General features: G+C 39.3%; 2 protein-coding genes across 2 annotated transcripts in view; both read left to right on the top strand.

Moving 5' to 3' along the window:
- myo7ba (myosin VIIBa) overlaps window positions 1-8,101 on the top strand; it is a 29,596-nt gene extending 21,495 nt beyond the window's left edge. Inside the window, exons 37-47 of the mRNA XM_075484841.1 lie at window positions 264-417; window positions 710-865; window positions 2,833-2,938; window positions 3,072-3,185; window positions 3,318-3,405; window positions 3,500-3,606; window positions 3,909-4,094; window positions 5,496-5,612; window positions 5,823-5,906; window positions 6,022-6,141; window positions 6,234-8,101. Of these exons, the coding sequence (XP_075340956.1) occupies window positions 264-417; window positions 710-865; window positions 2,833-2,938; window positions 3,072-3,185; window positions 3,318-3,405; window positions 3,500-3,606; window positions 3,909-4,094; window positions 5,496-5,612; window positions 5,823-5,906; window positions 6,022-6,141; window positions 6,234-6,329 (1,328 nt within the window). The 3' untranslated portion in view covers window positions 6,330-8,101. The remainder of the gene's footprint in view (window positions 1-263; window positions 418-709; window positions 866-2,832; window positions 2,939-3,071; window positions 3,186-3,317; window positions 3,406-3,499; window positions 3,607-3,908; window positions 4,095-5,495; window positions 5,613-5,822; window positions 5,907-6,021; window positions 6,142-6,233) is intronic.
- A 1,241-nt stretch (window positions 8,102-9,342) lies between these two features.
- gpr17 (G protein-coupled receptor 17) lies at window positions 9,343-14,350 on the top strand. The gene is made up of 2 exons (XM_075486218.1): window positions 9,343-9,504; window positions 12,067-14,350. Exon 2 carries the CDS (start codon window positions 12,075-12,077, stop codon window positions 13,089-13,091), a length of 1,017 nt encoding a protein of 338 aa, XP_075342333.1. The 5' UTR covers window positions 9,343-9,504; window positions 12,067-12,074; the 3' UTR covers window positions 13,092-14,350.
- Window positions 14,351-15,784: the final 1,434 nt, after the last annotated feature.

Below are 15,784 nucleotides of genomic sequence, written 5' to 3'. Positions count from 1 at the left end.
TCTGGTGTTACAAACCTGTTTATTCACGATTCATTTAAAAGAAGATTGCTTCTGATGTTCTGGCTGGACACACACACAGTAATCTGGGATTACGGTTGCATTACAGATGCATCTCCAAAGTGAGACAGAAGTTCCTATTTACGTACATCATCAGTAACTTCAGCCCTCTGTAGCCACATTTTCTTTGAGAAACATCCGCTTTTCTTTTTTAGAGTTTTTAAAAGCAGAACACTTATCATTATTTCTCTTTGACCACTGTGTACCTATCCTGAAGTATATGGGAGATTACCCCACCAGGCAGATGCAGAGTGCTCTCGAGCTTACCGACCTGATCTTTGGCGCCGCCACTGAAAATGAGGCACTCAGGGATGAGATCTATTGCCAGATCATGAAGCAGATGACCAGCAACAACAACAGGTAGACCTGGTATTCTTCTTATTGTAAGCTGCTGCCTCAGGCTGCTTTATTTATCTTTGTATATGCATCCAAACATCTGTATGGTGCTGGCTGTTTTAAATGTCAACATATTGGTAATTCAAGCCTCTTAACCAAAATGGATTTAAATTTTATTTCTTTAACCTGAACAAAATTTTTACATTTAAGCTCTTTGCAGGGGTAGTGCTGAAAAACAACTATTCTATGTTTTGATTCAAGAGTAGTTAGAAAACAAATGATCTCACATTCTTGAACGTGCATTGTTTTGTCCCAGGTTCAGCATTGAGCAGGGCTGGCAGCTGATGTGGCTCTGCTGTGGACTCTTTCCTCCCGGCCAGTCTCTTCTGAGGCACGCTCAGCGCTTTCTGGAGTCGCGTCGCAGAGAAACCCTCGCCTCCGACTGCCTGAAGCGGCTGCAGAGCTCTCTCAGGTTCACCCGCCATGCTGTGCTGTATTACACATCACCAACGCAGAAAAAAGTTGGATGCAAGACATAAATGTGTGTGTGGGTGTTGACAACTTCGAGGGCCAGACGATTTAAAGAGCAGCTAATGCGGCCAGTAGAAATGCAAGCAACCGTTGCATAACTCCTCACTCGTTAACAGACACCATCACACAACATGACACTATGCTGTGGTGAGAAGAGGAAATGTCATGCTGCAGTGTCTCATATTTTATCTCTGAAAGATAAAGAACTTCTTTTTCTATTTCTCTTTGAGGGCCAGTTGTGCAGTGTGAGGCTGAACTTGCTTGCAGCAATGAACACAGTAACAGCAGAGCTCTTCATACAAAAGTTTGCATCTGCTTCACAGTGGGCTGACCACAACACCTAGTATTTGCATGACTTCTATAAATGCATTGGATTTGCCTTAAGTAATGACAACGGGCTCCAAGAGACTTTTCTCTTATTGAAGTATTTCAGTAATAAGCAAAAATAGCAGACATCTAACAATTAATTTTATAAACTATCTTCAGAAAAGTCCACATCCTGTAGGTGAAGAATCTTTTCACTGAGATAAAGTACTAAGCACTCATCCAATTTTAAGATTTAACTAGTCGGGACATAATACTACTATGTACACTTATACTGCTTCTATGCAATAGAGAGGCTAAGTAGCAGCCAGGTGCTGCTACCTAAATGCACTTAAGTGATCATCAGCACATGTCAGCGCCTCTATAAAGGCAGGTTTGTCAGTTTGATGGTTTGGAGCGGTAGGGTTTGTGTTTACACAATGTCAAGGATAAAATACATCAGCAATGATCTTAGAGAAGCAATTGTTGCTGCCCATCAATCTGGGAAGGATTATAAGGCCATTTCTAAATTATTTGGAGTTCATCATTCTGAAAATAAAAAGATTATTCACAAGTGGAAAATAGTTCCAAATCTTCCCAGGAGTGGATGTACCAGCAAGTTGTCCCCCAAAGTCAGACTGTACAAAGCTAAAAAAAAACTGAAAAACCCTACAGTTACAGCTCAGACTCTACAGGCCTAAGTTAGCATGTTAAATGTTAAAGTTCATAGCAAGAAAAAAAAACCACAAGACTTCTGGAACAATGTGTCTTGGACAGATGAGACCAAAGTGGAGATGTTTCGTCATAATGCACAGCAGCACATTTGGTAAAAAAGACAAACACGGCACATCAGCACATATACCTCATACCAACTATCAAGCACGGTGCTGGAGGGCTGATGGTTTGGGCTTGTTTGGAGCCACAGGACCTGGACACCTTGAAGTCCTCTGTATACCAAAGTATTCTAGAGTCAAATGTGAGGCCATCTGTCTGACAGCCAGAGCTTGGCTGAAACTGGGTCTTCAACAGGACAATGATCCCAAACACAGCAGCAAATCTACAACAGAATGTCTGAAAAAGAAAAGAATCAAGGTGTTGCAATGGTCCAGCCAAAGTCCAGACCTCAACCTGATTTAGGTGCTGTGACAGGATAAGTTGAGGCAACATTGTAAAGAAGAGTGGGACAAAATTCCTCCACAAAGATGTGAAACATTTGTCACTTCATATCGAAAATGATTACTTCAAATTATTGCTACTGAAAGTGGTTCTACAAATTATGGAATCATGGGCTGTAATTAGTTTTTTTACTTACTGCTTTGGCAGTAATTTTTGCATTTTGACTTAGTTTTTGTTAAATAAAAAAAAGCAGATGAATGTTTTCATGATGCCCTGATATGTAAAACCTTAGAATGGAAATAGGATGTACATTCTTTTTTCACATGGTTGGAAATGCAGAAGGGACTGTGGGCAGGCATAATACGTGTCTTAATGGGACACCCAACATCTGTGGAAGTGTGCATTTGCAATTCTGGCCAGTTAAATCATCAGTTAAAATTAGGCATAATGTAAATAGCATGTTGCTAAGCATTTGCTGGTCTGGTCTAGGATGGACCCCAGGAAGCTCCCACCACACCAAGTGGAGGTAGACGCCATCCAACAAAACAGCACCAAGATCTTCCACAAAATTCACTTCCCCAATGACTCAGATGAGGTACGAACATGAGCCTCTTTTATTTTTTAAAGTTCCAGGGGGTGAAAAAAACACGGTACAGGTAGGACTATGTGCATTGCATAGGACCAGTATTCTTTTTGTTAAACCAATAATTCCTCTCATCTCTCTCCAGGTATTTGAGGTGGCAACCAACACCAGGATCAGGGATCTTATCCAGACCGTTTCCAAAAAGCTGCAGTTGCTTTCAGCAGACGGCTTCAGCCTTTTTGTCAAAACACATGACAAGGTTCGCTTTTCCAATCTTTTAATAAGTTATTTTGAATCTATTTATTTTTATTCAATTTTGTCTCCAATAATACCGTCCACCCTTTTATGACCAAAAAATTTTTTTTGTCTAATTTTACCTATGTAATTTCAGGTTCTCAGTTTAAATGAGACTGACTACTTCTTTGACAGTCTGAGACAAATCACTGACTGGACGAAGAAAGTCAAGCGGATCAAAGATGGTAACGGCACATCATTTGATTGTAGAGAAAGTGGGACTTATGGTGGTTTTACTATATTTCCCTGTAACATCCTCTGTCTGTGCGTATCCTGCAGGTGGGCCAGTCAACATTGCCTACCTTGTGTTCTTCATGAGGAAGTTGTGGTTCAATGTGATCCCTGGCAGAGACACAGAGGCTGATCTTATCTTCCATTTCCCTCAGGTACATTTAAATAAGCAGCTCACATTTTCCAGCCTAACTGGTTTTTGTTTTTCCATCTCCATTCACATAATCCTACCTGGCACACAGATGAGATAGTATCAATGGTACCCATTGTGTTCAGTGGAAATGCTACAGATGAAAAAGTTGGTGACCAGGACCTACCAACAGACAACAACAGACACACAAACAAAAAAGTTATTTAACAACCAGGGAACAACTTACAAAGACAATCATTTGGTTTAATGGTGACACTTCAATCTGTTGAAAATGCTTCAAGTAACAAACCTAATTATATCTTGTAGGAGTTGCCCAAGTATCTGAGAGGCTATCACGTTTGTTCTAAAGAGGACATGGTGAACATTGCAGCTCTACTCTTCAGGGTAAAGGTGGGCAGTGACAAAACCCAATTTGTCACAATTCCTAAGACGCTGAAGGAGCTGGTGCCTGCTGACTCACTGAAAGCCATGTCTGAAAATGACTGGAAAAAGGTACAAGAGCTTTTTTCTTATTTTCAATAAATCTCACAGAAATACCCAAATCAACAATGCAAGTATTTATACTTTTTGCCATCCTCATCCCCTCTTAATATTCAATCTTATTGTAAGCCTCTCAGTAAGGCTCGAACTACATAGTTCTTTGACTAAAGGGCTAATGTCTGCATGCTAAACCAATGGCAATCTTTAAATGGGGATGTTTTATGGTTATCATGCACAAAGTTCACCATCTTAGTTTAACATTTTACCATGATATGGTTTGCCAGTTAGCACAAAACTCAGAGTGCAGCTTTGGCCGAAGGGAATGTGAAAGGAACATAAATGTTTTACAAATTGTATGTCAACCCATCTAGAAAACATCAGTCTAATATTGTAAGATGCTTCCATATGATGTACAGCTCTGATCTGTGGGGGGTTTCCTGCAGTGTCATGTGCCTTGGACTTGGCGCTAGATTCTTTTTGGGATGGAGCATCTATGAATCGGCTTGTTCCGCTGCATCCCATATTTGCCTGATCAGATAGGGGATCTGAGAGTTCAGATAGAAAGGGGAAGGAGGTACTTTGTGGAGAACAATATTCAGTTGGATTCCTGTAAAGGTGACATCTGAATTATCCAGGGCCCAAAACTTTCCTGCATCAGACCTCTCTGCTACCATTTTCAATAATATAATTCACTTAAACTGCTAGTGGTTTTCCGTGTCGATACCAAAATATCAGAGCAGAAAATATCTGTGCAGTTAAAATGAGATAAATACAACCAATCTGTGAACAACACATGACATACTACACTGTGTCGTTATTTATGGGAAAAAAAACAAAGGCAAAGTACTGAAAGGGTATGTTGAAAATAAAACAAGTACACCATAATATTCAATAGCTTGAAAATACTGTAGTTACTGCTGTTTGGTTGCAGATTAATACTATTAAGTAGTGAAGTGACTTTAAATGAACCCCTGTGTGTGTTTATTTTTGTAAAGGAATTTGTCATTCATTGCAGTGGACCACAATGGGGCTCTGTGGCACAGAAGAATAAGATGTATCACATTAAATGTTGGATTTATTTTTATATTTCAAATGAATTTCTTTAGGGTTTGAAAAAAAAAAATCATATAGAATCATCCTTTGAATTGCCTGTACTGTATGAACAATGGCACCATTATAGACCCTCCCAGTGCAGTGAGAACATACCCTGAAGGTTTTGGGTGGGCGGTGGACAAAAATAATTGACCTTATTAAAAGCGGTGCAGACTTTTTAAAAATGAAAGTGTTGTATGGTACGGTTTTTATCAATCAATCAATCAATCAATTATACTTTATTAATCCCCGAGGGGAAATTCCAACATATATATATACACATGTATACATATATACACATATGTGTTTTTATATTTTCAGAATATTGTCGCCACTTACAACAAACATGGTGGTATGACTGTTGATGAAGCAAAGGTGGCATTTCTGAAGGTGGTTTGCCGTTGGCCGACATTTGGCTGTGCTTTCTTTGAAGTGAAGGTAAGCGCTGCAGTGAGTGCAGCACCATCGGTGATCAATCTCACCATCTTTGATCAGTTTTCATGACCGGCATTTTTGATTTCACGCTCTCATCCTCTCTTAGACTCTCGCAGCCTCTGTCACCATGGTGCACTTTTAGCAGAAAAAGCAAATAGTCACAACTGCAGCGGAGAACTGTTTTGTCATTTGCTTCTCCAATTTTGTTTTCAGCAAACATCAGAGAGAAACTTTCCAGATATCGTGCAAATAGCCGTCAGCAAGCAAGGACTTACAATCATTCACCCAAAAACTAAGGTTTCAGTCTTTTAAAATGTTAATTGGCAATATTTGATATTTCTTTAGATCAAAATCTCACTCTTAACCTTACAGAATTAACTTTTCTTTTCTTTTTTTTTTTACCTTTTATAAGGAGGTTCTGGCCAATCACCCATTCAACCGCATTGCTAATTGGTGCAGTGGAAGCACCTACTTTCACATGACTGTTGGAAGCTTGGTCAAGGGGAACAAATTCCTGTGTGAAACGTCACTGGTAAGCTGTCACTAGACAAGTGTTAAACTCTCTGATAACAGTAGTGGAATCTTTCAGTTTCCTTTTCTGAACATTTTGTATTATTTCAAAAGGGTTACAAGATGGATGATCTTATAACCTCATATGTCAACATGTACCTGAGAGAGCAGAAGGCAGTGCAATCCAGGAACCAGCGCTTCGACATGTGAAGTCAGTGGTACAAGAGCAACGCAGCTTGTGCTTATGAACGCAGGATAAGTTTGCTGTTTTTGAAGGAACAGTCAAATTTATCTGTGCCGTGTGGTAAAAATGACATTGATTTATTGCATGAAAGTAAACGGTGGTCGATTTCTCAGTTTTTTTATTTAAAAAAAGGTTCTATCAGCACATATCCAAGTGACCAAGCAAGTAGCAAGTAATCACAAGTGAAAAAAATTGTTTATTTGCAAATTTGTTTAAACCCTAAAAATGTTTAATGGAGTTAGGTTTTTTTTTTTAAATGAACAATTACTTCTGCTCACAAGTGCTTCTTCCTTTGCAGAACCAACACTTCCCTAAGGTGACAAAATGTAAAACATATCCCTTTGTTTTGTTTTTAAATTAATTAATAAGTCGATCCCATGGGTGAGCATACCCACAGAGGAAGTACAGTGTACCGGTGACCGTCCCATAATCACACTGTCAGGCAGTTTCATAGATAAAAATTCCCTAGAACCAATCTTGTCATCTTGCAGAATTAGGCGTACTTTTCAGGATGGTGAAGGGGAGCAAGATTCATCTGACATTAGCAGTTAGCAACACATTATTAGCTTTGTGCTTAGGTAGCAAAGTCAAAGGCTCATATCTGCGCAAATTTGTTTTACTTCAGTTAAGAGTCTCTACTGCTGTTTTGCTACCCTCTGTTTTTTGCTGTACTCAGACTATAGGGTTCCACTCTGCACTGTGTCTGCTCTGCCAAACCTTTGTTATGTGTTCTATTCCTATGCAACATGTGGAATCCTGATTACGGAGGAATTCCGGGGGTCTTTTTTACCACATGGACAACGTGCAGAGTACTGCACAGCAGACACAGGCACAGTGGACGAAACAAGACGTTAGAGGGGACAGGCGGATTTTAGATTAGTTTCTCCATCTGACAACAGCAACACTGTAAATGCAGCACAAGTTTCCTAACGAGTGTTTTTAATCTACTGAGACAGAACTGTCATTAATAACAGGGACCTCCTGATTGATAAATAAAGCTTAGGGCTTTCTTTTCCTGCTTGAAAAAATACACTTCAGTGGTGTTGACTGAGGGTCTGCCTGACTCAGTGAAGCAGCAGAACTGGCTTCCTCACACCTGTAGAAGAAGAGAAGGGAGGGAACGATGTTCTTGTGTTTCAAATACTAGAGTTACATACAGGCCATTTTAGTCACAATGGGATTATCATTGTTGAAAAAAATATCTAAACATGCAACTGTTATGAGCATTAAATAGTTTGTAGGGCTTTAAGCAGCACCCACTGTAAGACTTAAAAGATCATTAATCTTAAAGTATTTGCTTTAGTAAAACTGCTTGTGCACATGTGGGTTGGATTACATTTGTTTATAGTTTAGAGAGCCTAAATGATCATTTGATCAACCAATACAAAAGAGTCATGAATGCTGAATGTACCTTCTCATAATAACTAACTCATAATAACTTTTTCTTTTTTATCTTTAAATTCTAAACCAAACATTGTTTACTTGTCTGTTTGCTAGCTTTCAGTCTCTTTCACTGCCTTTGTTGGAACTTTGTTAAGCTTATTTGGGGCCCACTGCCTCCAACTATTGATGACTGGAATGGTATGAAACCAGCTGCACAGGGTGAATTGCACCACCCCTTGTGCTCATGTACTACACACACAAAACTAGAGCCTTCTCATTGAAACGTTGCTCTGTACTACTAATAGATTTCAAAAACTAAAAATTTGTTTAGTGCTAGAGTAATTTTTTTTGTCCCCATGTGAGAATATTTAATGAAACATTTATTGATGAGAATTGTATTTTTCTCTGCAAAAATTGTCAAATAAAAAACATTTTCCCAATGAAAGTGTGTTCGTAAGGTTGATTGCCTATAAGATTCTGTACTACTCCAAAATAGAACATTTGCCATTAAGGCATGCTAACTTAGCATTCTCTGTTTTTTGTTTGTTTGTTTGGTTTTGTTTTTTTGTTTTTACATGAATCATTAGTAAAATGATTAATTAAAAACCTTTGCCTACTTGGACTCAAAGTAAACTCATGCAGGTTTGTCATTGTGTGTGAGAGTTTCTGGTATCTAACAGCCAAATGGAGCAAAATCTTTTCAGCAGCAAGAATAATATTTATAATCATAAACACAACACGTACACAAGGAAATGTTTTTGCTGCAGGGTTACCAGACACGCAGCAGACAAAGTGGACAGGCCAAACAAAGGTGGGGGACCCATCCCAATTAGTAGTTGGCAGTAGATTAACAGGGTAGTGATGTCAAAGCCTCTCCACACTCCCAAGCAGATAGTGGCTTCATTCAAGTCTATAGAATACCATTAGCATATCGATGGTACATAGAAGAAAAAGGGATTATGTGTCTGAAACACAGCTGTGAGACCACATATGAAAGAAATATTATCCCCCTCAGCCAGAGGGTCCTTTCTCCACATCTGTCTGATGGTTATGTGACTGATTATTTTGAGCATTCCAATTCAAGATGCCCCCAGGAGGCAAGAGAGCAACAAGGGCCTCTGTTTTCACCAAGCATCCCCCCTTTTCGCACTTGTTTTTTCTAACAGTCCTATAGGGCATGGGGCCCTCTTTAGAATTTAACAGACCATCTACAAAAAGATCATCTCTGAGACTTCAGTCATAAACTTCACAATTAACAACACAGTCCATCTTCTATCTATCAGCGGGAGGGTGGGTGTTCATGTTGAAGGCACTTGGTGCACCACCAAGCCTGGTTTCCATGGAGTCATACCCGACAACTCATTGCGACTGAGGCATTCCATTCTTCTTCCCGCTGCGAATACGCACTACTTATTCTGACTCAAACTATTGTGGAGCACACAAGTGGCTCTCTGAGGAAAAGGGGATGGAGAAAGAAAGGGTGGGGTCAGGGTTCAAACGAAAGGCTCCCATCGGGACTCCCTTTCTGTTATCAAATTTGTTGAGACAAAAAGAGCTTCAGTCTCATTCCTGAGGACATCTTGACGGAGAGAAGAGGGGTTAGAGGAAAGCATTCTTTGTGTCAGAGCACCAGTTCTTCCACAGAGCTGCAGATAAACTCCCTGTCTCCACTTTGGTCCACACACAGCTCCCTGCCCCTGTACTGACTGTTATCCACTTTGCTTGCAAGCAGCAAAACTTTTCCTCACAGGATTTCTGGTAAGTTTTCTTTGTATCTATTTATTGTGTGATAGCTTTACCACCCAAAAAAAGTGATTAATGTGTGTGTAAACTAGAACGGGATAGAATAAATGACCGCTTATAATGATCCGGCTTACGATTGTAGTATTTGTCAAATAAATTCCTTTTTAATGTCACATTTTTAGCCATTTTGGTAAACCCCTTAAAAGCTGAGTATTTTTACTTATTTTTTTTAAAGTAATGGCAGTCTATCAGCTTCTAATGTTTGGCGGTTGATTGTCATTTAATCCAGTTTCACAATTTCACATTAATTTATTCCAGTTAGCTATAGTGGATTCCAAACATTGCAGCTGTCTCAGTTTTGAAAAGGACCAACGCCAGAAGGCTCGGTCTTCTCTTCGCCTGCAGAGATCTGCATAACCAGATCACTGTGATGAAGGCAAATTTCAGGATTGTCTCTCTTTAGGATTAGTCCTCAGAAAGATGTAAGACGGCTTTTCCATTCAGCTGTTCCGCTACTGGTTTGTTATCCCTGCTGGGGCTGCAGACCTTTTCTTTTGGGAGAATGAAAGCTTAGAGTCTGAACCTTGACTGAGAATAACCTTTGATTGTGGGTCTCACATCGTTTACTCAAAAGAGCCTTGCTGCTACATCTGGTTGGCTCCTCGTGGACCAAAAGCAAGCTGGTGAAAAAGAGATTAATCCCAGTCTGACAAAGACAACCCTCGTTGTTTTTGCTGTGTTATTTAATTGTATTTCCCTGTTTGCTGAGCTATTTACATGATGCATTTTAGAATATCGCCTCAGCTGGAAAAATCTGACCTGTGGGATTACAGATTCATTAGTTGCACATGGTGCTGGATCCACCACAATCTTTGCCTTGGCTTAATAAAAGTCAGACTTTGTTCGTCACACCCCAGTGATGCATGTTAGATATCTTGTGAAAGCAACAGAAAAAAGAGCAAACAGATAGAGGCAAAAAGGAGTGGACAGTTAGAGTTTGCCAAATTTGTACAACCAAGTTGGTGGTCATTTTATAGGTGTGGCTGAATAGTTGAAAACAATGTAAAATCCTAGAGAGAATATTGAAATATGTCCATTTCATCCCCAACTTAACCTTTAACCATCTTTGAAGAAGTGTGATGAAACAGAAATTTGCAATTAAATTTAGGACCTATTACAATGTACAATGTTAATGTACTTTGTTAACACTGTCCCTGAGTCTGCCCATTACAATCCAGTCACGAGGTGTCCACCGTCACCACTGTTAGCATCTTAGAAACTCTTGCTTTTTCTTTACTTCCTGTCCTTGGGTTGTAACTCATTGCTATTCACCTGCATTGGGTTTGTCAGCTACTTCAGTATATATACAATTAGATTTCTTTATAGTTCTTTGCTATATTGTTGTTGTTGTTATTCCTTGTGGACTTTTCTGCCCCATGCCAAATCAAGTTTAGCTTCTTATTCGTTCTGCTTTGCATTTTGGATTTCAGGACTCCCAGTCTGTCATTTTGATTCCGAAAGTTTTTTCACACTCTATGCCAGGAAGTTCAACAAACGAATAAGTTAACAAACTATATGGCTTAATTATACACATTTAAAGTTATTGCTACCTTGATAATACATTATACAGTGAAAACTTCAGATATACTTACCTAACCTTCTTATTGACTTTCTGGGCAGCAAGTCTGGGTAGGCTATATAAATTAGGCCAACAAGACTTTTTTATATTGTTTTATGGTTTTAATGTTTCACTTTGTATTTATATCTGTGTAAAGCACTTTGGGCACACTGTGTTGTTTTTAAAGAGCTTTACAAATAAAGTTGGATTGTATTGGATAAAATTCTGATTAGCAAGCTTTAACGGTGTTGTCAGGTGCATTTGTTTTCTGGCTAAGCCAACAGGCAGGGATTTAAAGTTACATACAGAGATAAAAGTGATAGAAATTTTTTTAAACTTCTGCTTATGTAGAAGGTAATTCTACAACATTTCATGTTTAGTTTTACGCTACAATGTTACACTGAATATAGTGGCACAGCATTACTTCAAATACACAAGTTTACCTGTAGTGGTTCAAAATGAGTGTAATACTGTACAATCATGAGTTTGCCATCCCAGATAAGTCAGTTGTTGCAAACCTGAGTTGCTCTGACTCTCTGGACTTTATAGAAGCACTCCAATATTGTGCTTCTATAATGAAGCACTTATGTTCTCTGAGGGCATTGGCACATTAACCAGAGACACTGACATTCATTGTTACCTTGTGAGACTGGCACAGTGACAAAAGCTCTTCCTGCCTGTTGTCTATTCAGTGTATATTGACAGGGTTTCGTTCTCAAGGTTTCCTGTCACTGAGGTAGTTTGCTTTCAGAATACTAACAATTAACATTCTTTTTTTCTCTTTTCTTGCATTCAAAAGTTCTTGACTGTTGATTGTTCTGTAGCCTACAATTTATGTAAATATCTGATCTTATGTGTACAGCAAAAGTGTGAATGATACCTTATTTATAAGAAAGAAAAATGTCTAGCTAAAGTTAAGTTTCGCTTTTAATATAAATGCAATTTGTCTGTTTCCTCAGGTACAAAAATGGAGTCCACTACAGTGGAACTGTCTCTGCTGTCAAACCAGTCATCAGAGAGCTGTGCTGCAGTAGAGACCACAATTGAGAACCAGCTATTTGGATGGTTCTACATTGTGGTTTTTGTTCTGGCACTGAGTGGCAACAGTTTGGCTCTCTGGATCTTTTCTCGTCAACGTGGAGTGTCCTCTCCTGCCAATGTCTTCCTAATTCATCTGGCTGTGGCAGACCTATCATACGTGATCATCCTCCCACTCAGAGCTACCTACCACTTCACAGGAGGCCACTGGCCCCTGGGTGAAGTTTCTTGCAGGGTGGTGGGCTTTTTGTTTTATGTCAACATGTATGCCAGCCTGTACTTCCTGGCCTGTGTGGCGGCAGATCGCTACCTGGCTGTGGTTCATGCTGTGAGGTCACTGAAGGTTCGTCATGGTCGCTATGCTCACATCATCAGCTTCTCTTTATGGGTCCTGGTTACTGTCTCCATGGCTCCACTGCTTGTCACCCATCAGACTGCGCAAGTGGACAACACAACAGTGTGTTTGCAGCTGTACCGAGAGAAGGCCTCACGCAATGCATTAATCTCTCTGGCTGTGGCCTTCACACCACCTTTCCTTGCCACCTTGTCCTGTTACCTACTCATCATCCACAGCCTGCATCGGGGCTCTAGGTTAGAGCCAGCCCTTAAGCTGAGGGCTCTGCGCACCATTGGTGTGGTCATGCTCATTTACGTGGTCTGTTTTCTTCCTTATCATATGAGCAGGGCCACCTTCATTCTAGGCTACAACCATCCTGACGTTTCCTGTCAGACACGCAGAGCCCTGAGCATGGCCAACCGCCTCACCTCATCCCTCACATGCCTGAATGGTGCCATGGATCCGCTGGTCTACCTATTTGGGGCAGAGAAATTCCGCAGCACTCTAAGGCGACTGCTTTGTAAAGATAAGGCAGGGATGTCTGCAGCCACCAGTGGAGAGTTAAAGGGAACACACGAGAGCTCCCTGAGTGCTAAGTCTGAGTTCTGAGGAAAAGGGATGTTAAAAAGATTTGAGTCATTTAAATACTTTTGAAGCAAATCCAACTTTGATTTGACTTTTCCTGGACTATTGCCTTTGCCAACTGAAGATGCAGGATGAAAAATCAAAGAATGAAATCAAAGCCCAATTCTGGTATCCACCGTACAACCCATTCAATGAACCCTCATGGACGTATATAATTTCTGTGATTGGCAGAGGGTGTCAGGACTATAAAACACCACACTTAGTGTTTTTTAAATTGCATATTCCTTGAGCATGCTTAAAAGTAGAATCAACAAACAACTGTTAACTGTTGTGAATATATATATTGATCATGTTTCTATTACTGGAGTTTCATTGTCATCACCATTTTGCATGGGTTGTTTCTATCAGAGGTATTCGTTGTTCCATATGGTTCCAAGGAACCAAAGCTTAATTTAAGTGTCCAATACCAGCTCTTTTATTTTTTATCATATTCAGGGTCACGGGGGAGCAGAAGCCAATCCCAGCTGCCAGTGGAACAACTTCTGTTTTGATTTAGATTAGAAACATAATAACTTGTTGCTCTTTCAAAAGCTTTATATCATAGACTAATAAAGAGATAGATGTAGCCATCATGTCATCACCTGTTTGTTTGTGGACCATTGGTATGAAGCAATATGAAATTTGGAATGCGACCCAGGCTATCATGGGTTTTTTGAGCCCAATGTGACCATAGTTGGAGAAGTTGGGGCAATGCTAATTTAATAGCTAACGATAGTGCTATCTAGCTAGCTTGGTCGGTTAATTCATGGTAACTATGCTACTTTTTTTTCTCTTCAAATGGACAGCCAGAAGCTGATCAAAAAGGAGTAAATTTAGCTTTTGAACCCATCATGAACTGTGGTCAAAATGCATGAAATGACTTGTCATTTCATGTAAGAAACAAATGCTTTTTAAATGGCACTCACCTTGAGCTATAGATCTCTTGGAAGTTTTTTTTTCTTTCTTTTTTCTACAAGCTCTAGTCTACTAGTTCCAAATGCCATTTCTGGTAATAGAATTATATATACATGCATAATCTTCCTTCCATTCACTGCATATAGGGAGATTGGAGATTGGAGAGAGGTGGAGGTCGAGTCGATGTGACAGACTTACCAATCAAATATGTACATACTGAACTTTTAATGTAGCCTATATTTCCTGTTGATGTTTTGCATTGTAAGCCAAATTAAATAAATCTGTATTGGTTATTGTCATGTGTGTTGCTTTTATTTAGGTTTAAGGTGTATTTAGCATTGCTGGCAACATGACTCTTTAATCCAGACTGAAGTATCTGGAACTAAATAATAGAGAAATTTGATCCTTATGAAAACTACAAGAACTTTGGAGATTTTTTTTTGTTTTGTTTGTTTGCTTGCTTTTACATATTCTGAACTGTCAAGTCAAACATTTTGTCCAGTACTTTGGTCAAAAACTAAAACTATAGACTTTCGGTTTTGTCCACAATCACAAAAAAATGCATCGACTAGTCATAAAAAAGTGCTAATAATATGTTAATCAAGTATTGACTGCAAATGATAGGTTGCTAGGTAGGTGTCAAAAACCTCGGAGTATTGTTCACTGTCAAGTGTTTACATGCAGAAAGTAGAGAATGATCCATTAAACCAGGATTTCATTTTTTTTTAAATGCTGCAAAACATCAGCATCACATTAATTTTGCCTGTATACATCTTCATCCAGCTTCCTAACAACTCCTCTATGTTATTTGTTCTGGACTACTGTATGGCAAACCTACAACTTTTTATTCATGACGTTTAATTTGAAAAAAAATGGGCAAGATTGAGTCATGGAGAAACAGATAAATAAGATGTCTCTTGAATGTTCTTCAGCAATTTTAAAAGTATATTACATACAAGTTCCATATAAATACATCTGCTTTTTACTGTTGGTAAAGGGAAACATCAACTCAGCATTTCAGTTATTTGGTCCAGAAAGCAAAAGTTTGATTGACGTCGGTGTTGACGTCCTCTCCGTGAAAGCGTCAAAGTTATTTCAAGTACAGGGGAAGAAACCTCCAAGGGTGCAGTGACTCGTCACCATGTAGTTCTGTTTTCATATCATGTGACCAACATTGTGGTTTGTGAGCGGCTTATTTTCCTCCTCTTATTTGCAAGACTTCCTGTCCATCACATGAACACGGCAAACCACTCTAAACTTGTATTTCCTGAATGTATGTACTCCACAGAACCTGCAAGCTCTCCTGATTCAAATCATTAAAAGCTTGGCTTTTAGACTCAGGCAAGAGCCTCTGGATAAATATGTGTGCTTGTTTTATTGTCAGTCAAAGGCCAAAGATAATTTGAGAGTTAAAAAATGCAACTGAAAACCAAATGAAGCTTCTTGTATTGTGAGCTTAAACTCGTTCAATGCAACAACTAAGTACCTTTTTCCAGTTTTTCGTTTACTCTTACTTCCCATTTACACTTCTTTTAGTTCATTTTTTTATACATGACAACACTACTTTCTGAACAGTGCACATTAACAAATAAGTGTACACAATCTACAGAACTATATGTGTTTGTTAATCATAAGAAAAATGCGATGAAGACTGCTCCTGTGCAAGCCAAAGTCTGCATTTCCATTTTACAGCTCTGGGGATCTGTGATACAGCAGGCAGAGTGGAGGCACCAGGGCCCTCCTCTCTGTAACTGCTCAAATGA

This window comes from Odontesthes bonariensis, chromosome 15 (genome assembly GCF_027942865.1).
Source record: "Odontesthes bonariensis isolate fOdoBon6 chromosome 15, fOdoBon6.hap1, whole genome shotgun sequence".
In the NCBI taxonomy this organism is placed as follows: Eukaryota; Metazoa; Chordata; class Actinopteri; order Atheriniformes; family Atherinopsidae; genus Odontesthes; species Odontesthes bonariensis.
Note: the sequence above shows the minus strand (reverse complement) of the source record. Positions and strands in the feature narration are given on the sequence as shown.

Coding starts and splice junctions, on each gene's coding strand:
- gpr17 (XM_075486218.1), top strand. CDS start 12,075: ATGGAGTCCACTACAGTGGAACTGTCTCTGCTGTCAAACCAGTCATCA.